The 23,814-nt window shown below is 43.0% G+C and overlaps 2 protein-coding genes and 1 pseudogene across 2 annotated transcripts in view; 2 read left to right on the forward strand and 1 right to left on the reverse strand.

Moving 5' to 3' along the window:
- Positions 1-2,035, forward strand: part of LOC118417451 (A disintegrin and metalloproteinase with thrombospondin motifs 16-like) — a 109,370-nt gene extending 107,335 nt beyond the window's left edge. Inside the window, exon 24 of the mRNA XM_035823013.1 lies at positions 128-2,035. Coding sequence (XP_035678906.1) covers positions 128-261 — 134 coding nt within the window. The 3' untranslated portion in view covers positions 262-2,035. The remainder of the gene's footprint in view (positions 1-127) is intronic.
- A 4,705-nt stretch (positions 2,036-6,740) lies between these two features.
- On the reverse strand, positions 6,741-17,805 carry LOC118417050 (ATP-dependent DNA helicase Q4-like). The gene is made up of 10 exons (XM_035822406.1): positions 17,788-17,805; positions 15,588-15,859; positions 14,565-14,717; positions 14,130-14,358; positions 13,440-13,638; positions 12,391-12,494; positions 11,873-12,050; positions 9,712-9,859; positions 7,502-7,636; positions 6,741-7,154 (listed from the first exon to the last, which is right to left on the reverse strand). Exons 2-10 carry the CDS (start codon positions 15,768-15,770, stop codon positions 7,053-7,055), a joined length of 1,431 nt encoding a protein of 476 aa, XP_035678299.1. The 5' UTR covers positions 15,771-15,859; positions 17,788-17,805; the 3' UTR covers positions 6,741-7,052.
- Positions 17,806-20,179: 2,374 nt separating this feature from the next.
- The window catches only part of LOC118417053, an 18,711-nt pseudogene continuing 15,076 nt past the window's right edge, over positions 20,180-23,814 (forward strand).

Below are 23,814 nucleotides of genomic sequence, written 5' to 3' on the forward strand. Positions count from 1 at the left end.
TCAGCTTAGATTCTAGTCAGCTAAACATAGGCTAGATCTTATTTCCTTGTGTTCTGATAGGATTTTAGATAGTTTCTTTACTTGAGCAAGACTTGGTGTTTAAAGTGTGTGTTTTTCCTGCCCACAGAAGACGAGAGCTCCTGCCAGGATGCGTTCCGCTGGTGCCACCTGGTGCCCCAGCACAACGTGTGCGACCACAGCTTTTACGGGCAGAAGTGCTGCAAGTCCTGCCGAAAACACAAGCAGGAGCAGGCCAGCTGACGTGTAGAGACTCAATAGCGCTGTGCTGGTGTTGGCTGGGATCTACCTAACTGGACTTACAACCATAACTGTACATGAAACAACAGAAAACTTCATAATTCTCAAGGAAACACAAGCAGGATCAGGCTAGCTGACGCAGCAGTGGCGGCGTAGAGACTCGATAGCATGTGCTGGTGTAGGTACTCTCTGTTTGGACTTACTTCAACCTACAACCTACAACCTCCAACCTACAGAATACTTCATAATTCACAAGGAAACACAAGCAGGAACAGGTTAGCTGACACAGCAGTGGCAGTGTAGGGACTCAATAGCACTGTGCTGGTGATGGCTGGGACCTAGCTACGTGTACAACCGAAAACAGTACAGGAAACTTCAAAGCTGTGGGTCTGTATGACAGGAGCAATATCAACAGCTGATAAGAGGAGAGGAAAATTTGCAACCAACCATGGATTTACAAACAAGCTGTCATTGAAGGGCAACTGTCAATGCTGACTATCCAACAGTAGAAGAGGCGAATCTCTCTGCAAGGAGGATGGGACAGCTTTGCAACAACAAAAACTGGATGTACAAGCTAGAGAAAGGCCTTCAGTATGGATGCCTAATCTATGCCAAAGTTCCCAAACAACTTAAGCATCATCAACTGTAGCACAGGTGCTGAAGATACGTGCTATTTCTTAGTGGTGGACAGAAAACATACAAACATTGGGACAGCCAAACAAGCTCCTTGCAAATGTCATCTGCAAGACTCAGCACAGTGCTGTTATTGTTGTTATCAGTAGATTTTTTTAATGACTTGTTTTTGAAAGGCAGTGAAAGAATCAGACAATGAGGATGTAGATTTTTACAAGGACGATTTCGGAGGACGTTCTCCTTGACTTGTAACTTAAGAATTCCAACGTTTTGCTGCTGAACCAAGAAAATTCCAAGTGGGACTTGAAGAAAGATGTCGAAGGACTTGAAATCAGTTTCTGGACTTGCCATAGCCTGCTCGGTGGTGTTGAACTGGGGAATATCATCCAGCGTGTGAAACAATCGAAACTGGATGCAAGACCAAACCTATGCAAGGTTGTGGCACACGGTGTAGGGACCATAAACTGGTATGGGACCACTCACTCACTACGCAATGAACGATCCTGAGAGGATTCAGACAAACGCGGGGAAAATATTGCTTTCTATTTAGCAAGAGACCCTTTGAATTTCGTTTAGATCGACTTTTGTGGCAAGGAATTACTCGAGCAGTAGCCTAGACAGAGCTGGCCAAGGAAGTCAAGAAACGACGGCTTCTTGAAGACTTGCCGAAGTATGAACTGATCTCTCACATCTAGAGAAAGATAGATGTAAGAAATATTACATCTGAGAACTGTTATCAATGACTTATTATATAAGTAGCACTGTAAAATACTGGGATAAATATTGTACAGAGGGCGTCGAACTCTCTGAAATTCAAAGGAAGTTTCCTTTCTGCCTGATTTTTGGCATTTTACATGGAAATATTGTCTACCTTGATCATTTGTATTTATTGTGCCAGAGAAGTTATATTTTCATATATTATATAGAATTGTGGATATTAAAGCTTGCGAGGCAGACAGCTACCGAAACGTTTGTTGTTCAGTACTGTGACGGTAACTTGACCAGAGGAATTTTATTTCGACACAGGCCAGAAAAGCAGTGAATCATGATAATAGAAAAGAACACACGAAACAATTAAACTTCTGAAAAGATGTACCCACATTTTGGACTATCAAACTCCACTTCTCAAGGAATGAGGCCCAAGAAAAAATATTGTTTCCTGTTTCAGTCCTAAAATATATTGTTTCCTGTTTCAGTCCTGAAAAATATTGTTTCCTGTTTCAGTCCTAAAAAATATTGTTTGATTCCTGTTTCAGTCCTAAAATATTGTTTCCTGTTTCAGTCCTGAAAAATATTGTTTCCTGTTTCAGTCCTAAAAAATAAGGGTAGGCAAGGATTATTTTTTTGGCCAAAACTGTGATGCAGTACAGTTCAACAAAGTAAAACTGAAATCCATGAAGACACTTAATATTTTTTTCCATGTCAAACTTTAATTTTGTGCACCATGGTTACAAATCTGCTTCCATGAAATTACAACATTGGATTGCTTATTCTTTAACAAAGACTGGAGTTGGACAGTCGAAAATTTGTTCTTCATGTCCAATTTTTTGTGTCGGCAATTACAGTTCAACTTTGACCCAGAATATCTCAAAATTGATCAGTCTGAACAGAAAACGTCCCGGTCAGCTGTTTGTTCCGCCCTGTCACAGAAATTGCTGTAGCTAGCTTCACCTTGTTCAGAGTATTATGGGATGTAAAAGTTTACTGTATAGTCACTGCAGAATCTAACACTGTTGGCTCGCGTCCAATTCGCTACCTCGGGGGCGCTGCAGAGGTCTCTCACCGCGTTCCTAAAACTCTGATGTGATACCCGTTCTGCTGTAGAGCTACATGTAGATATTGTTGATCAATGTCGTGTCTTTTAGAAATGTAGAAATTATTATTATTATTCTGTTTGATCCAGATTATATACAATGTACTGGCAAACAGAGAGAGAGAAAGCTGAATATGTATTACAAATACAACTAATTTATCTACGAGATTCCTATGGAGGAATGTGCAGTCCTTGCAGACCCCTGTAGGTGGCGCTGCCGCACGCAGATGTACATATTTGAAACTGCAGCGTTCGTGTTGCTGGTCGGACAGGGTAACGTCAGGTCGTAGTCACGCCCGGCTCGGGGGATGGTTTCTCCGACTCTGCTGCTCTGGATACAGTGTTTTTTTTTTTTAATTTCTAAAGGAAGACAGGACAGTTTGGGCCTTTACCAATTCCAGTCTAACACTTGCAAGACAATAATTTGTGTCAAGTTGAAGATGTCATTAGAAATTAATGACTGAATTAAAAGGAACAGGGTCACACACATTTTTACGAAAGTCGGTCCCTCCCTATCGATCCAACATCCACCGTTAATAATATGGAACTACCTGGCCTGACGAACTCTAAGAGTTCTCTATGAAACATTCTAACTTTAGATAAATAACGGTAATCCTAAGCCCTGTACCTTGCCTTCTCTACTCTCCAAGCAGAGGTTGAGTCGCGTAGATATAAGCGACTCAACCTCTGCTTGGAGAGTAGCCTTCTCTGAGTTCCTGACAGTTACCAGAATCTATCTGCACGACAGCCAGACTTTTCTTGCCAGCAGAGAGCAGAGTTGTACAGAGGACTGACCCCCCCCCCCCCCCCCCCCCGGGCATAGAAGCTGTAGAAATGGGCTCATGTAACAGTGTACAGACGTATGTGTATGTGTAAAAAACTGATACTTGGTGCTACTGCGTATTACTTACCATAGAGGGGACGGTGACAAGTACGAATTGGAAAAAAAATGGTCATTATTATCATTATTATTTGTTTATTTGCACCAACTCTCATGTCATAGGAAATTTTTTTATTGACTTAGGGGTAGATGTGTATTTTTTACCACTTCAGTTTTGAGCGAAAAAACAACAACAATTGTGTACTGTGAACCCAGAATCTTGTGCAGGTGACTGGAATTGTTTTCCATCATGTTTTGGGCTCTATAACTTAAACATTAAAAAATCTGCTGTTCATTCCAAACATTAGAACTTTTAAAAAGCTTTCAAAAAAGTTCTAAGGGTTCAATAGTAATCTGTCTAAGGTTCTTTAAGCACAACCAATGGGTACTTACTAATACATCCAACGTTTCGGTGTCTGTCGGACATCATCATCAGGGTAGAAACAAGGGTAGATGATGGTGTCTGAAAGACACCGAAACGTTGGATTTAACCATTGGTTGTGCTTAAAGAACCTTACTATATGATTAATTGCCAACCTGATGAAGTTATTGACGGAGTAATCTGTCCAGTAATGCAGCTTGTACTCTTTAGTACAAACCTGGTGTGTTATGCTATAATAATTATTAATATCAGCTTACCAGGAATAATACAATACAAAGGAAGTCATACAAAAATTCAAGGTAGATTCCTGCACTTGGAAAAAATAATGAGTTAAATTTTGAAGGTCCATGAAAAAATTGTTCTATAGTATCATCTGCACATTTTGGTTCACAGGCACAAACCTCTATCAGTGTTGGAGTCGGGCCACACCAGGTTAATTGGTTGTTTCTTTTGACGTTTCCAGAAAAAGTTGGCAGCATATAACATCAAATGTAAACCCACACCTTTAAGCAGTGACACAACAAAAGTAGTCAAATTATAGAATTAAATACCGTTGATTATGAGAAACAACTAATTAACTTTCTGTGTCCCTCTAATGACATATCAGTATATGGCCTCATGATCAATGTAAGGAAAAGTTATGCAAAGTAATCTTAAGTAACTTCGCCACATGTTCTTATTGGCCACTGGTGCTTAAGGTACGACTTCTTTAGAAACACCTGTCAGATGTTCCTTATATGTTCATCATGCTTTTTATGAAACATCTTCAACCAATTTGGCGCTGCTTCAATTACAAAGGAAGCAAAAATGGCAGACAAGATGTTTTCTTTCCTTCGCAACAAAGTAAAGCAAAACAAAATAGCATAAAGGAAAAGGTTATAGAACAAGGAGAAGTCATAGTCTATAAAGACTTTACTTTTTATAGACGATGTAGCAAACGCAAACATTGTAACTACCTCTGTACTGCACAGCTCCCATTCTTGCCAATACTTAGTACCATCTATGACAAGTGTTGTTAGAATTACATAAGAAACAGCTTCTGACAGGTGTGTTCTAAACAAGTTGTACTACATACGTTTTTCAGGTCACTGTTCAGACTCCCAATATTCCGATATCTGCATTATGTGTCTTATGAATTATTTTTGAATATGAAATTGGGAATAAAATGTCACAACACATTAGTAATGTCTGTCTTTTTTTATCAATGTACTTTATGGTAATAAAACTTCGAGACTGACAAGAAAGTCACAAAGCACAATGAAGACTTAGGTGTTGGCAGTTCAATATTTTAATGTCTTTGTTTCAACAAGCAAAACTAAAGAGTTCATACATGCATATAGAAGGGCAATGTATTTACGTGGTAAATAATGTACAACCCTTGTTTATTTTCTGCATTCAAATGGAATAAGACCTTCAAGGATTCCTTGCACAAAATGTATTTACACACTAGACCAACATTGCATTAAAAAAATGACATCCCTGTACAAATGTATTTAAAAATGCCATCTACTTGGCTTGCAACAGACACCACGGAGTGAACTGTACCATTCACAAAGCTCAAAGACATACATCCAGTAGACAGTTTCAGGCATATGCATGTAACAGTACAATACAGTTGCAGAATTGTTGCCCGGTACGTAGACAAACATATTATAGCTGCAGAGTCTCTTTTGTCCCCTCTGGCAGATGAAAAGGGGCAGAGATCAATCTCCAAGTAAATCCTACAATGGCATAAGATAGTGCCAAACTGACCAAGGAGTGTAGTCAGCCAAGAGATGTACATTTGTCCGGTAGCCAAACACACTCCTAAGCTGCTTTTGAGACTATCTTGACCCTTAAACTGCCAGAGTTTCAGCTCTATAAAATGCTATCAGTGCCAGGGTTGCCCGCTGACCTCCGAAAAGATGACCCCTGAACAAGGCCGAAGTCCCTAACTTCCGGGGTTCGTGCGCTACACACGCGCAAAGCTGCTACTTTGAGGAAATACACTATCCCGGATATATCCGGGTGCGGCACACAGGGCATGTATATGTGTGCCGGATATATTCGGTTTTGGCACTAAGCTACCGTAGCATCTGCTTGGAGATTAGGCAGAGATGAGAGAATGCGAGAGGCTCGGGAGGCTATCAGAAACAACAACCTTGTGTAAACTGCACGTCATGCTGCCACTCTGTAGCTTTTCTAATTACACTGATGGAAACAACAGAACAATATTGCACAAATCTTCCAGTATATCAATAAATCTCGCCAGGTCTTTTCAGCATAGGGAGCCCCTACGCTCTGATAAGGATGTCTTACACCGCAATTTCAGATTTACTTTTACTAGTCTGGGTACCAGTATTAACTGCTGGCTCAATCTTTTTGCTTGACAACCACGGTTTGCAAGCCAAAAAGACTGAGCTAGCAGTGGAGGGCACACAGGCTAAACTTTTACATTTTCCCCTTTGATCTTCCAGTAAGTTCTCCCCTTCTTCAAGACAAGATAGATCTTCAGGTAAGTTCTCCGAAAGTTTAAGACATAACACATCTTTCCTCACATCCTGATCCGGACCAGTTCCCCCACTGCCAGCCTCCTTAAGACTATGTGATAACTTACCTAATTTTAGATTAAGTTAAGATGGGAGATAGCTGGGCCTTGTCTTTAAGATGAGAGAACATACCTCATTTTTGTTAAGATGGGAGACTTAGGCCGGGCCTTGTCTTAATCTAAAATTAGGTAAGTTATCACATAATCTTCAGGTTCCTCACATCCTGATCCTGACCAGTTCCTCCACTTTAAGATAATCAGATCTTCAGTAAGCTCTCCCATCCTTTAAGACATGACACATCTTCAAGTGACATCCTCACATCCGGATTCTGACCAGTTCCTCCACTGCCAGCCTCCTTAAGGCAAGTTCTCCCATCTTAAAGACAAGGCCCGGCCTATATCTCCCATCTTATCTAAAACGAGGTAAGTTATCACATCACTAAAGACATCTTCAGGTTCCTCACATCCTGATCCTGACCAGTTCCTCCACTTTAAGATGATCAGATCTTCAGTGAGCTCCCCCATCCTTTAAGACGTGACACATCTTCAAGTGACATCCTCACATCCTGATCCTGACCAGTTCCTCCACTGCCAGCCTCCGCAGCTGGTTGAAGTCCACATCCAGGTGGCTGCGCCAGTACCGTCGATCACGCCCCCACACCTGGATAAACAAACATGCAGGTAAACAGACAGGTAACAAACAGCTGTAAGAGACAGGTAGAAACAGTCTCCTGACTACCATGATTTGAACGGTACGGACATGTAGAAAGATCTAGTGACTGCATAAACTCCATCACCAAATTGAAATTGTCAGGCCGCAGTGGTTGTGGCCGACCTAGGAAATCCTGGATGGAATATGTTAGGAGAGACATCAAGGTGAACCCGCTGGACAGAGTTGCTTGGAAGCGCGGTGTGCAGTGTAGCCAAATGCTGCCTACCTCTGTGTCAGGGACCCCAGCAGCAGTATGATCAAATACTGCATACTACTTTACTACTACTACTACCGACCTGTGCTGGGTAGCAGGGGCTGGTGATCCCGTGGAAGATGCGAGCGATGGCTCGACCGGTGAAGTTCCTATCGTGGTGCAGACACACGAAGCTGCAAATGTCCGCACGCACCTGGCCCTCGTTCTTCAGCGGCACCTGAACAGAGATGTCAAGGAGTTTACATACATACATACAAACATAGGCATACTCCTATACAGTTACATACGAGGGGCGTGGAAGAAGTAATGGCCCTGACCCACTTCCAGTCGTCTGATCTAAATGAAATTTTGTATGTGTAATGATTAATATCTCTATGGGGTATGTTGCGAAAGACAGCTCTGAACTAATTGTGGTTTCTGATTTACTGGTGTTTGAACTTAGTCAGGTGCGAAATGGACCAGGTGTGAAATGGAACCAGTTGAGTGTCGCGCAGTGATCCGGTTTTTGTATTTGAAAGGACGCACACCAAAGAAGACTTTTGATGAAATAAATGAAACTTATGGTGATGATGCCCCATCATATGACCTTGTAAAACGCTGGCATCCTGAATTCAAAGGTGACCGGAAGTCTGTGGAAACAGCTCCCAGACCTGGTCGTCCCGCTTCTGCCATTGATGAGGCATCTGTTGGAGGACCAACCTGGGGTGTCCTACAAAAACGGTGTCCAGAGCTGCATCAAACGATGGGAGAAATGCATAACTCTGGGTGATTCCTATGAAGATAATGACTAATATCTGTGCCAAGTTTCATCAATCTCCTGCTATGGGAAATGGGTCAGGGCCATTACTTCTTGCACGCCCCTCGTACATACATACATAGGCATACTCCTATACAGTTACATATATACATACATAGGCATACTCATATACAGTTACATATATACATACATAGGCATACTCCTATACAGTTACATACATACATACATAGGCATACTCCTATACACCTTTCTCACGCGGCGGCCATGATAGATCTAAAACGAGTTCAATGTGGCAAACAAAAGGCTGTCCATCATAATCAGCAGTTCGACCAATGGTAGCCTGCCAATTAGGAAATCGACCAATAAGTGAATGGCTGCAAATTCGTTAAAAATTTGCATTATTATGTTTTTATTTTGCATCTCTTAAGGGACCATGGGGTCAGTCTACACTACTCTAAATTGCTACATCTTTCGGTGCATAACACTTCTTGTAATATTTATTATTCTATCTTATATCATGAAAATTTGCGTGGTTTGGGGGAAAACTAAATGGGACCTGATTTTAGAAATAAGTTTTGTCTGCTTGCCTCATTGACCTTGTCTTCGATCTATCATGGCCGCCGCGTGAGAAAGGTGTATAGAGTTGTAACATTAACAAGGAGTTTAGCTTCCTTAAAAACAACATTGAGTAACAGTCGTCTCCAAGCAGATGTGTCAGTTCAAGGACGTTATCTCACTTAACTCAAGTGAAAATGAGTACCTAGCTACGGCTAGGGCCATCCTTCGGATAGGACGTTAAATGGAGGTCAAGTGTTTGGGGAGAGCCACACCCCACGCACGCACAAAAGGAACCCCCACACGGGCGATGGTGCAGTGTGTCATGGTGCAATTTCTTTTTTCTAGAATTGGTGATTCTCTACAAATCACCCGGACTCCAGGAAAAATAGTGACATATCTGTCACTATTGGAGATCTGTACCAAACCAAACCACACCTGTTCCACCTCTTGCTCCTCCCCACAGCTGTCTGAAGAAACGTTAAGTGTCAGCTCCTTCTCAAAGTACCCCCTTCAGTAGGTTCAGAACCACTCCGGGAAGTGGAAAGGACCTACTCTTTTTTATAAGTGTGGTGGGTTCTTACTCTCCAAGCAGAGGGTAGCTCCGGCTGTTTTTTTAACGCGTTTTTAGTCGTTTTTAATGGGATTTCTATTTTGTCATTTTTCTTGAAGGACCCTTACTGTTTCTGACAAGTGTGGTAGGTTCTTACTCTCCAAGCAGAGGGTAACGGTAGGCTCCGGCTGTTTTTGAACACGTCTTAAGTCGTTTTTATCAGGATTTCTATTTAGTCATTTTTCTTGAAGTACGTTAGGCTTTGACAATACATGTACAATACAAAATAGAATGCCTGATAAAAACGACTAAAAAAACGTTATAAAAAAAACAGCCAGAGCCTAACCTCTGCTTGGAGAGTAGTGCACATAGGTTCTTAGAATTAGATGTGCTTGAGATAGGCCTAAGAAGTATAATTGTTCCTTACCTGTTCCTCCTCCTCCTCCCCACAGCTGTCTGAAGAAACGTTAAGTGTCGGCTCCTTCTCGAAGTACTCCCTCAGGGTGACCTTGAGCTGCTCGCTCCGACCTTGGTCCACTTCTTCCGCACAGTGCCAGAACTCGTCATGCGACACGCTGGGGCAGGAGGGGGGCAAGAGACACTTTCATTCACAATTTCTTGTTTGTGTTCCTTAATTGTAGTTCATTTATTATGATTTAAGAAGATATTAGATTATATGGATGACATCCTCTGAGAACCCCAAAACTGATGCGAGCATGCGAATAGAAAGTTGCATTCAGTATGAAATCTAAGTAGTCAGGAAGGTTAAAAAAATGATTGTAAAAATGAGTATGATATACAGAACAATAAATTCTTCATTTTACATTTTGCTCTTTCACATCTTTTTCCATAACTTCCATGAAATTGAATTTGGCATTTCTCTATGATATTTCTAAGTTTGGCTAAGAAAAATTGTAACAACTGTACAGCAATTTTAAAGTCCCAATCCGGCATTCTAATCATTGACAGTGGCACACTCGGTGTGACTTTGAATTGTTCTATGGAAGCCCGTGTGATAACAGAAGAACCAAGTGTAATACCCCAAGTTATCGCCCGGACAGGAACAGAACACCCATGGCTCGTTCTCATTTAAATGTCGAAATGCTGTCGCCTGACTTTACGCCTTGATATGGAGCAAATTATAGACAACAGCATTGGTTCCTTCATCTTTCCACAACCCCAGTAATGTTTTACAAAAGATGCACCACATCTTTCGTATATGTTGACGGGTTAGAAGATTATTATGGCCACGGGTGGGATTTCACACCCTAAAAAATGGCTGTCGCCTGAGAAGAAACGAAGAATTCAAATAGTAGCCAAAAATGTAACTGGTCAGTTCCCAGAATAATTGTTCGGTAGGTGAAACCAGCTACCCAGACCCTCTGCCCGATCACGTCAGATCGCTCCTGTCACTGATCTTGGAGGCTGTGTGAGGTGGTTTATGCCTGTCGCCAGATTCTGTAACAAACGTTACCACCACTAGTACGATGGTTGCCTAGGTTATATTTACCACGTATAAGACTAGAAATGGCCGTTTTTGTGACGCTGTACAGTTTTTCTGGCTTTCTAAAGAAACAATAAAGGATTGTTGACTGTCATTTGTATCCCACCTTGCTTAACAAAATGTTGTACAGAAATGACTGTAACAAACGTTACCATTGTTCGATGCTGTCTAAGCTTTCTATTTGACCTGGTGTAAAAAAGCTGCCCACTTTTCAAATGTCCCTAGGGACATCCACTTATACCTAAATGATGTAGTTAATAAGGTAAGTCCTTTCGAGGAAAACAGGGTAAAGTCTACTGTTGTAACAAACGTTACCGGTAACGTTTGTTACCTGCCCTGTAATGCATTACCAATGGGACCGAAAATAATAAGTTGCCATTTTTTGGCTATGGTTAAAAGAGGAATTTTCCTAAACAACCACGTAGTTTTCAGTGAAAATAAAGCCGATTTATTTTTCGACCAAAAAAATGCAATTTTCGACATTTCAATGAGAACGAGACCCATATCAAATGTTATTGCAGCCAAGGTATGACATAAATACATGTAATACATGTGGCTGGGGAAACATAAGGTCAAATGTGAAGATGCCCTACTCTGTTAATGCCTGGAAGACTGCCTTGAGCTGCCTGAGCTCCGTACACTCCGTTTTGCCGATATCTTGACTACGACAATAAAATTTCCATCTAGAAAAAACTGTCGGCAACCCGATATTGGCGAGGAAAAAAACTGCGTCTAATCGTGCCTTTCTTTAATGTCTAAATGTTCTGTACAGCAAGAGAGAGACTACCTAGTCCCACAAACAAGCTGGAGGTCAGGTGACTATGCAGGTAGGTAGGCTAGGAAAACACAACGTCCATTCTCCTATGCAGAGACATCCAATGGTGAAACCGGGCGACGCCCACAGGAACAAATGCTGACACTTGAGATAGCAGAGTACAGACAAGCAGCGGTTTTGCCATTGGATGTCTCTGTGAAGGAGAATGGACGACGCCTTACTCTGTCAGCGCCTGGAAGACTGTCCTGTTAAGTTGGTATATAGGTAGGCTAGGCAAACATAATGTGTAGATGCCTTAGTAACCCTTACTCTGTCAGCGCCTGGAAGACTGCCTTGAGCTGCCTGAGCTCCGTCCGCTCCTGAGACTCCACCCGACCGTACAGGAAATCCGACACCTCCTCCAGCTGATCGTCCGTCAGGTCGCCCGGCGCCCGCAGCAGGAACGACACGTCCGTAAACTCCGCCAGCAGGCCCGTCCGCTGGTAACCTGAAGCTCAGAAGAGACCCCTGTCAGTTACGGACAAAACTGCAGTAGTCAAAGCAGAGATCAACAACACCAGTATGAAAACAACACTTATCAATGTTGTTAAGGGCACAACTTTTAAGGGCACAACTTTTAATAAGAGTAGGTTGACCATATCTCACTTTACAGAAACTGAAAAATGCTTATGTGGAGAGGACTTAATGAAAACAATGTATGACAAGAAATACTGGAGGTTGAACTTGTTGAGCATATCTGTAAACAGTGGAGTCTCCTACCAATTACAGACAGAACTGACATGGTTTCAAAAGCAGAGCCTCATAATTTGTTTCAGGTATTTCCCCACCTCCTGTGTTTGTCCTCTTCCACTTGAGTGCCCGGATGTCCCTCCGTACAGGCTCCAGGTCCCACCCCATCCTGTCTGCTAGCTCCACCACATTGAACTCTAACCTGTGGGTACAGGGGTTAAAGGTTAAAGGTGACAGGCACCAGGTCCCACCCCATCCTGTCTGCCAGCTCCACAACGTTGAACTCTTACCTGTGGGTACAGGGGTTAAAGGTTAAAGGTGACAGGCTCCAGGTCCCACCCCATCCTGTCTGCCAGCTACACAACGTTGAACTTTAACCTGTGGGTACAGGGGTTAAAGGTTAAAGGTGACAGGCTCCAGGTCCCATCCCATCCTGTCTGCCAGCTCCACAACATTGAACTCTAACCTGTGGGTACAGGGGTTAGAGTTTAAAGGTGACAGGCTCCAGGTCCCACCCCATCCTGTCTGCCAGTTCCACAACGTTGAACTCTAACCTGTGGGTACAGGGTTAAAGGTTAAAGGTGACAGGCTCCAGGTCCCACCCCATCCTGTCTGCCAGCTCCACAACATTGAACTCTAACCTGTGAGTACAGGGGTTAAAGGTTAAAGGTGACAGGCTCCAGGTCCCATCCCATCCTGTCTGCCAGCTCCACCACATTGAACTCTAACCTGTGGGTACAAGGTTAAAGGTGACAGGCTCCAGGTCCCACCCCATCCTGTCTGCCAGCTCCACAACATTGAACTCTAACCTGCAGGGTCAGAGGTTAAAGGTTACAGGGGACATGCTCTAGGTCCCAACCCAAGCTGTCTACCCACAGCTCCAACACATTGAACTCTAACCTGCAGGGACAGAGGTTAAAGACTACATGTCCCACCCCATCCTGTCTGCCGGCTCCACGACTTGACCTCTAACCTGTAGCATCAGAGGTTAAAGGTTAAAGGCAATTGGCTCCTGGTCCTTGAATCTTGAAACAGTGTGCAAGGAAAATAATTCGCTAGACATGGTCTCTTGGTGCTGGATAACACATGCATGGATACCCGTAAAGCTTAACAGTGAAACAAGTTCAACAGATGGCCCCAGCCTGACCTGTTGCTGGTCGAGTGGTCGACTCCCTTCTTCCTCCCCATGGCGACGGCCGCGGCGATGATGGGGTTGGTCCGCGCCAGTTGCCGTAGCAACCCCGGTCCCCCGTAGAACTGGATGGTGCAGAAGGCTCTGATTGGTTGGAGCACCTCGATCCACTTCCTCTGGTGCAGTTCCAGGTAGCACAGCAAGGTGGCGATGCCTGCAGATGCAAGGGGAACACATCCAGGAAAACAAACACAAGGTCATTTCGGCTAAATTTTTATTCATTTTTCCATTTAGTGCATGACCCAAGATGGCCGCCATATCTGGAAATTACTCTATTACTCAACAACTAGATTAAGATTTAGGAACCAGTTAGACATTTAGCATCTTTCGCCAGTGACTGAGGTAAAAAACGTGAACAAAGGCACTGATTGAAAACATCAGACGCCTCTTTTTTAATTAAAAAACAACAAATTGGGGCTTGGGCAGTAGTTATTGGGTCAGCCTACTGGCCTACTGAAATTCAGATTTATGAGAAGTGCTGTTAAATTTATTCTTGGACAGAGGAAGAAGAAATGAGGCAACAGCACATTTCTCTTCAACAAATTGGCTAGAAAAAAATTTATTTCAATGTAGGTCCTAAAGGTGCTCATGATCCACTCAGCAATACTCCAATGAGTCACAGTCAATGAAAGACCCATAGCTGACCTTCCTCCGTCATGTCCAGTGCCTGCACAGCTGCCTCCACAGGCACTGCCACCACATGCCCAGGGCAGCTACAAGGCAGGGGGGCCTCCGAACTGTCAGCAGTTTCATGGTTGCAAACTGCTGAGGCTGTGTTCTGGTCATTGTCTAGACCAGTGGAGACTTGTGCTGGAGTGTTAGCATCTTCAGACAGCATGGCGTAGTCTATACCATCTTCTTCAAATTCTGGTTCCTGTACAAAGGGAAACGTTTCAACAACCAAGTTCAGAACTCGACAGCAAGTAAAGAGCAAGGTTTCTTTTGGAAGCACGGTCTTGTGGCTATACTTGTTCTGGATTCGAATCCCTACCTGATCGCAGTGTTGCACATAGCTAGGAATAAAATTTTCTAGTAAATCTATTATTTTTCAAAATACAAAAAAAATGCAGTAACCCTGACCTGCACCTGTGCAGCTCTCTCTCGTTCCCGTTGCTGCCGTAACTTCTCGCGACACCGGCAGCGCGGGAAAACTTTCCTCAGCAGTTTCTTCACTGTCGTCCTGTCAACTGAGTTGCCGTAGGTGTGGCGCCGCAACTCACACAGGTCCGAACCCTGCAATAAACAATAAACAAATGAACAACAACATTAAGCAAACAGCTTAAGTCATTACAGTACTTGACATTTCTAGCCTGAATTAGGCTTATGTCACATTCCCTACCCAGGGGCCCAGCCGGGCTGTTTGAAGAAATGAAAAATTTAAGTTTATGCCTTATGCCGTTGAATTATTTTGGGTTCATAATGTGTTTCGGTTGTCTTTGTATTGTACTTTTCATTCTCCAAAACTGCACAGCCAAGCCCCTTTGTGGAAATGTGATGCTAGCCTTTGCAGTTTCAATGAAAATTGCTAGGTGTCTCTCTTGCATCAGCGTTAAAGAAGAGGTGACAGTGTGAAGGTCCCCCATCTCTCCCTGCCCTCCCAATCTCCTGTACATAGTTCTACAAAATTTCAAAGAAATAAATTGTGCCTCTGCAGTTTCAATGAAAATTGCTAGGAGTCTCCCTTACATCAGCATTGAGGAAGAGGTGACAGTGTGAAGGCTTCCCATCCCTGCCTGCCCTCCCAATCTCCTGTACATAGTTCTACAAAATTTCAAAGAAATAAATTGTGCCTCTGCAGTTTCAATGAAAATTGCTAGGAGTCTCCCTTACATCAGCATTGAGGAAGAGGTGACAGTGTGAAGGCTTCCCATCCCTGCCTGCCCTCCCAATCTCCTGTACATAGTTCTACAAAATTTCAAAGAAATAAATTGTGCCTCTGCAGTTTCAATGAAAATTGCTAGGTGTCTCTCTTACATCAGCGTTGAGGAAGAGATGACAGTGCAAGGGCTTCCCATCTCTCCCCGCCTTCCCGATGTAAAACTACTGAAAGAAGTTTTAAAAATGCCTGCAGTTCTAGTGCAAATTGCTAGGAGTCTCTCTTACATCAGCGTTGAGGAAGAGATGACAGTGTGAGGGCTTCCCATCCCTCCCCGCCCTCCCGATCTCCTGAACGTAGTTCTCAAAGCTCTTTGGCATGTTGTAGTGGATGATGGCCCGCACGTCGGACTTGTCCAGCCCCATGCCGAACGCGACCGTTGCCACGACGATACGCAGCTCTCCCGACATGAAGCGTTTCTGGATCTGCCGACGCTGAGCGGCGGACTTCCCGGCGTGGTAACAGTCAGCCAGCCACTTCACCTGCGGTGGGCCTTTCTCTGTAGGGGGACAAATGGAAATACTGTAAATGCATTTAAGTTTGTGGGAATTTAATTTTGCGGTAACGGGAAAAAGGACTTTTAAGTTCGGTTTTAAGGTCATGGTAGTATCATGCACTGTAGTCTCTTACTGCCATTGAAAAATGTTCCTGGTGGTTTATGTTCGCAGCCACCGCGAAAACTGCGAACATTAAACTACCGCAAAAGTTTCTGCATTTACAGTATATTTCAGTATCTAGTCTAAATAGAGATACAATACAAAAACTAGTAGTTCTGATCCACCACCAACCAGGCTGAGCTCCTGACTACATTCTACAGCACACATGCACACTTAGGTCTGTACTACTCTAACACTGTCCAGTCCATCTCAGGCTGCGCGTGATAAGCACATGATTTATACAGTGCAGCCCTCAGGTGCCAAACTGGGCTTAATCCCTTCTCAAGGTAATAATCATTAATCTTAATCCATCAGGCCACCTGATATCAGGCATCCCTCCAGGCATGTGTCCCTAATCTCAAAGCAGATCCTAAGGTAGCATAAGATAGTATCAAAAGTATCAAAAGCTGGCAGAGGAGTGAAGCCAGTGAGTGAGTGAGTGAGTGATTGAGTGAGTGAGCAAGTGAGTGAGTGAGTGAATGAGTGAGTGAGAGCGAGTGAGTGAGTGAGTGAGTGAGATAGTGTGCGTGAGTGAGAGTGAGTGAATGAGTGAGTGAGTGAGTGGGTGAGTGAGTGGGTGAGTGAGTGGGTGAGTGAGTGAGTGAGTGTGAGTGAGTGAGTCAGTGAGTTAGTGAGTGAAAACATATATTAGTCACCATCTTTCCACATAAAACAGATTGTTCCAGTCCCAAGTAGTGTCTTTGGGAAATTTGTACTGCATTCCCACACAAAACGTAGAAATAAAGGAACAAAATCTTTAAATTGAACAACAAAATTGCACAGATGCAGAGCTTCTCTCGGCTATAGACTCCCTATGATTGACAGCTATCACTATACAGGTGTGACATTAGAGCAGACAAAGGTGCCCAGCAGGTAAGCTGAAGCGGATACACCTGTTCCTGAGGAACACCTGTCGGTCGTCACTCATGCAGAGAAATTGCCCCAGATTGCAAACCAGCGATTACTGTGACACAGCCGCGTTACAATGGGCGCCTTTGTTACTGGTGTACCACTGGGCTAACTTCACAATAGCAGGGCTCAAAATATTATTTTCTGCATACCTGCACTGAAAATTACCTGCACCAGACAAATTTTACCTGCACCACTCTGAATTTAGAATGTATAGATCATACTAAAATTGTTCAGTAACCATTGCTATTTTTCTTTAAGTTTTATACTTCATCAGGTCAGGATTGCACTAGTGGAGGAGATCGCCCGCTCACTCCGGTCCCAGGGTGCTTTGTGCTTGCAAGGGTTCCAGCTGCCAGGGTCCCAGGGACAGCCAAGCCAGAACCGAGTTCCTTTTAGTGGTAAAACAGTCAATACAGCTAAGGGCTAAGGCACTTGACACGGCTTTCCTCACTTTACTCAGGTGAAAATGAGTACCTAGCTTCGGCTAGGGCCGTCCCCCGGATAGGACGTTAAATGGAGGTACAGTGTTTGGGGAGAGCCACACCCCAGGCATGTTAAAGAACCCACCACACGTGCGATGGTGTGGCGTGCGATGGTGCAAACCCTTCTGTCTGGAGTTGGTGATCCTCTACAAATCACCTGGATGGAGGCCTGGCGAACCTCCTTTTTGTACCAGCCAAAACATATCAATAATTGCCGATTCCTTGTCAGATGGACATTATCAGAAGAACATTTTTGGAAGAACATTTTTGGAAGAACATTATCGGAAGAACGTTATCGGAAGAACGTTATCGGAAGAACGTCTCTCAGATAGAACAGCGATCCTGAAGAAGGCCACAGTGGTCATTGAAAATCTGACCTGTGTACACCTTTGCATTGCCAAGGAAGTGTTGGAAGAAAGTTTAGCATCGTACGTACAACAAATGAACACAATCCCCCAGTCCGCACACTGGTCAGTACACTACAGTTCCACCTGTTCCCACCCAGACCACCTGTTGGTCGTCACTCAGGCAGAAAAAACAGCTCTGACCACTGGTGATTACTGCCCAACAAGTGTCACAATGGTCTCCTTTGTTACTGAGGCCACACCGATTTAATTTCTTGGTTCACGGATTCGCTCGCTCCTATTTTCTGGGGAAAAAAATAAAAATAAAAATTACCACTCAAGCAAATTTTCACCATTAATGAAACCATTCACCAACTTTCTGGTGTAGCAAATTGGCCTTTATATTATAAGCTCCTTAAAGTGTGGGTACAGGTGCTGTTACTGTACAAAAATAGTGTTTTTGTACTTTTTTCAAGCTGAAAACTTTTTCTCTTTATGTTTTGGATTAGCCTTTACCTTTACCCCAACCATTTTACAATTTTTATTTTTATTTCGCCCTCTCGCTCCATATTTTTTATGAAAAAATCCGTGAACCAAGAAATTAAATTGGTGTGGCCTGAGGGTTTGTTTTGGCTCTGCGATTGTGCAGTGTTGCTAATAGGATTCTCCCTAATATACTAAATACTAATCACAGACAAAGAGACTGTTATTCTACCATCAGCTCAAGACCTGGTGTGTTACGCCGAAGGGCGGTTATACCGGCTATATAGATACAGAAGACCAAGAAGGAGGACTGCTTATTCTGATTTCAAGGTCTCACAGTTTTATATTCTACAGTACCAAAAGGCAGCAATTATTAGGAAATTTTATTCAATGAATAACATCTTCAGGTGACTGGAGTGCTGAAAAAGTGAATTATAGTAAACCATCCAATTTTCAAAAGAGATGGGGATTATAGTATATTTCTATAATTATCAGGCCTGCAAAGTATTTATCCCACTCCGAAAGAAGACACGATTGCTCCCTCCTTGGAGACTTCTTCAATACGGAGACACACTGTATCTGTATCTGTATCTATATAGCCGGTATAACCGCCATTCGGCGTAACACACACGCTAGAACCTACAGTCTTCTGTGGCTGTACAAAGAAAACTGTAGAAGGGCTTCATTTGAGAAATTTTCAATCTAGGCCCAGAATGTGTCCTAGAGAATTATAAAATTTCATGTTTCGTGGCGCAGCCGTTATTGTTACTTTCTGAACGATTTTCGTGTCGACTACGTGCAATTCGGGTTGACGGTGGCCATCGGGGGTAGCGGAAAGGAGGGGGAAAAGCGGAATTACACCGGGGGTAAAGATGAAGGACGGGGGCACAGATGAATTACGGCGGGGGTTAAGGGGAAGTCCGGGGGAAAAGATGAAGGGGCAGGGGGAAAAGCTGAAGGAGTTAGGTGGGGGTGCATTACGCCAAATCCATTACTCAAGACTTTGATCCTCCTTTTTTTCGGATGGCTTTTTTTCTTGTCTACATGTAATATCCATTTAAAAAGGGGAAAATGTGGTATCCAGTACTCTAGATGTAAAGCAGTGGAGACGGGACTGATTGCACTCCGGTTGAGATTGATCACAGACGCTCAATGGTCGCCGTGGCCGAGAAACAGATCTTAAATTTCTGTACTGTCATGTGCACATCCTCTCCTGACCGTGTCTCAACTGAACTCAGTCTTCTCAATCTCAAATCTGCCTTCTATTTATTGGACATGGGTGCTAATATAATCAGACCAGATGTGCTTGAAAGCTCATTAATAATATCTGTATCTATGTAATAATATCTGTATCTAAACGAGTGGAGACACAGGTGTCACCTCCAAGAGGATGAACTGAACTGAACTGAACTGTATCTATATAGCCGGTATAACCGCCCTTCAGCGGTAACACACCAGCGTCTGTATCTGTATCTATATAGCCAGTATAACCGCCCGTCAGCGTAACACACCAGCTTCTGTATCTGTATCTATATCTAATAGCCGGTATAACCGCCCTTCAGCGTAACACACCAGCTTCGCAGGCACACGGCGCGGCAGCAGCTGGTTATATTACACCGAATGACCCGTCACACCTAACTTTTGCACATCTATCTGCAAGCGATTCTTTAAAACTATCCAGAGAAGATGCTTCTACTGTGCCTAATATATAATATAATACATCAGGTGTATTTGCAGCCAGCACAGTAGGTTAACTAACGATAGATCTTCCATTTCTTCTTCCTTGTCTCCTCCTTGGTCAGCAGAAATACAAGATGTTTTTCAGCAATCATCAGTTTCTTGGAAGCCTACCCAAGAGACATATGTTGTCATTACGGACTCTATTACCATAGATACAGAGTCGTCGTCATTAAGTCATGTTGTCTAACCAGTTCTGCTGTTCTGCCAGGGTCCATTGATTCACACCGACCCGTACATGGTACAGGTGTAACATTGTGCTCCAGAATACTTCAATTCTTTGGGGGCAGCTTTCGAATTCCTGACAGTTCACCCTACATCGGTACGTATTTAAACTATATTTTCTGGCGTAGGTGATGTGACACATGCTAGTAAGTTACGAATAGCTGCATTTTCTCAATTTTCGTGCCAGCTGAATTCAGAGACAAATAAATAAACAGTTCAAGCAATCTGTGACTAAAGGAAGAAACTCTGCGCGCCGCGTTTAGTTTGCTTTTTCGTTCAATTCCGTTTAATGACACTACCTCTTGCAGTCCCATAAAAGATTAAGGTATGAAATTAATGGCAGTGTTTTTTCGGTAACTTTTTCCGCACCTGTGTCTGCAGGTACCTGTAAAATGACAATGCGCTGTTTCTCAAATGACCTGTATAACACCACCAAGGGTGTAAATGCGATTTTTACATGAATTTAACGGAGAAAACTCTAGAAATACTTTAAGATGTGACTGCAGTGAAAATATATGTGAAAGAGACAAGTTGATCATGAACTGTTAGGGAAATGTGAAGCAAGAAATGTGATGCAGATAACATCCAACCTCAAACTTAGCTTTTGACCTACTTAGTACATGCCCTAGCCCTATTTGCTCATTGTATAGTTGTCTGTGACAACGCCCCCTTTTCTGTCATTTAAAAATTACTCACCGTTCTGTTTTGCTACTTCAAGAATCAAAATTATTGAAAATTCGTTAGAACTTTCAGGAACATAACAGTGATACATTTCTAGCCAAAAAGATACACATTTTAAAGCAAGGAATGGTGGATTTAAACCTCCTTGTTATGTCAGTTGTGCACCAGAAAAAAACAGGAAAGTCAATTACTTGAACTTTCCGGAGTGAAATACCGAGCTCGGTCCACTTTTTAATGAAAAATACGGTTGAAGCTCTGGCGATTTTGAAATTCAGCGAGCTGCGACGGATCTACAAATTAGCCCGGCATTCGATTAAATTGTGACGCTGGCTAAAGGACAGCGACCCTTTTTAGTATCGTCGTCGAGCGACAACAGTCGAGATTCAAACTCACTAGATACAGAGACACTCTCTAACCGCTGGACAGTATATACTACACATACACAGTATTATGATCTGGCATTGGATAATTAGAGGACACATCTTTTGTTCTTTTTGTCACATGTAACCTGTTCAGCCATTTCTGCTGCATTCGTCTCTTTTGTTTGAACTAATCTTTATTCATGAGATGCTCAGATCGGGCAGCGAACCACTTTCTCAGAAGGCCCTTGATGAGTACTCTCCAAGCAGAGGTTAGGCTCCGGCTGTTTTTCAACGTTTTTTTTAGTCGTTTTTATCGGGCTTTCTATTTTGTCTTTTTTTTTGCTGTGTCCAACCTAAGGACAAGGGAGGAGAACCTATTAATGACCACTCTCCGCCTGTATGGACAAGGATCACTATAAGGGAGCGACTCACGGGCAACACGATGCAACTGTTAACTTGAGGTTTATTCCAGCATGGCCGGCATAGCCGGTGGTCGGTGGTAGGACTGACGTACCACAATCCGTGACGTAGTCACATGTGGGAATGTGGACCATACCACTTACAACATAGGTGGTAATCTAAACCTAACTATAACATGGTGGCGCTCAGCCTTAGCCAACTCCAACACACCACAGTTGGCCACCAGGATATTGCAGTAGCAAACCATGGTCTTAGCTTAAGGGTGTATCATGATGGAGTTATTTTTCAAAATAACAGCAGAACTTTGTTCAAAACTGCTAGCTGCAATCGAATCATTCTGAGGTCTTAACAAGACCTACCCGAATACTAAATAGCAAGGCAATCCACCCAGGCATTCTTGAGTTATCATGTTCAAAAACACAGACAGACAGACGGACTGACGCAACAAAAACTTTACAATGTGCCAAGGACTACAATGCTTTCTGCTTACATGTAGGAATTGCATGTGCAAGAACAAGAAGTAAGAAAACAAGAGTAAGAAAAACATACAGTACTTTGTCATGGAAAGTTACCTGCAGTGTAGACTCATATTCCTAGAGGGCGCAAGTAACCAATTGTGGAGATACTGTAAATTTAAGTTCGCGGGGATTTACTTTCGCGGTAGTGGGAAAATGGAGTGTTCGCAGTGGTTTTACGTTTGCGGTAGCGCCATAGACTGTAGTAAAAAAACTATAATTGAAAAATGTTTGCGGTGGTTTTAAGTTCATGGTGAAATGGCCACCACGAAACTGCGTTCACAAATTCTGTGACCCTAAACTATACTCATTCCTTGCATATCTGTGGCTTATTTTTATCTGGAAGTCGATAACAGGACTTCAAACAACATATTAGGAATCTTGATGAAAAAAGAAGGACTTTGAAACGACGACATTTCCGACCAGAAGGCTCCCTACGTACTTGAGGCACTGTAAATGTGAAATATCGATCCCTAGTGGTTTCCTTTTCCTGGTTTTTGTGTTGTTCCCCTGCCTTTCTTGAATAGCAAGTAAAGATATCCCTAGTATGCTGTGTCTAAGGGTTGAGAAACAAACATGCTTTTCATGGCTAGCTACAGAATCTGTGAACGCCTTCAAATCAAAGCTGGACAATCACTGGAGGGGGATGGAGTACACGTCCAACAGAAAGACACTTATTACAGACTCTCATGAACTCTCTCTTCATAACTTTAGATGTTTTTAGAAGCGGATCTTATAGGCAAAATACCTCTTATCTGATGATATGTTATGTTATGTTATGTTATGTTATGTTATGTTATGTTATGTTATGTTATGTTATGTTATGTTATGTTATGTTAGTTGCTTCCCATCCAATCTCTGATTTGCATACAACTACAACAAAAAAAAACAACGTCATATAACGTCCTTGAAAAAAACACATGAAAAATCACCACCGCTCACCTCACCCATCCCTAATGACCTCTTTGTGGGTTGTTGGAATTAAAAAAAAATTCTTCTATTAAACGTTGAAAATTATGGTGAACGATTTGATTTTGTATCCTTCATCTGAACGACACACCTTTGACGAATACAGAAATTACGTCACACTCTGTTCAGATCTAATGACAACAGGCTACCTTTGGCACAAGCCATTGTTCTCTTTCCCTCCCTTTTTCAAACAAAGGAAAAGACGATACCAGCGCACCAATGACGAACAGGGGTTTGGCAAGGTGTGCACAGGTGACGCACACAGGTGCAGCCTGACTGGCAGGTAGGGGCGGGCAACAGGTGAAACCTGGCGGGTTGCCAGGGGCGATGGGCGTGGCCGCTCAGGCGTGAAGGACAGGTGGTGGGGAACAGGTACTCGCCAGGTGGGACAATGGAGGGTCGATAATAGGTGTCATCATGTCTGCCTGGGAATTCGTGCTTCACCTGTTTTCACCTGTCTGTAAGTTGGTTGGTTGGTTGGTGAAACTCAGCATTCCTCAGAAAGTTATGAAATTCAATTTATGGTATACCTTGGCCAAAGTGAGTTGATTTTGAGAGACATGTACATGGTACAAATCAACATCTGGCAGGGAATCTATAATTTCCCTCGTGTCTGTCTGTTTGTACGTTGGTTGGTTTACTGCTCAGTAATATTCAGAAAGTTATGA

This window comes from Branchiostoma floridae, chromosome 6, assembly GCF_000003815.2.
Source record: "Branchiostoma floridae strain S238N-H82 chromosome 6, Bfl_VNyyK, whole genome shotgun sequence".
In the NCBI taxonomy this organism is placed as follows: domain Eukaryota; kingdom Metazoa; phylum Chordata; class Leptocardii; order Amphioxiformes; family Branchiostomatidae; genus Branchiostoma; species Branchiostoma floridae.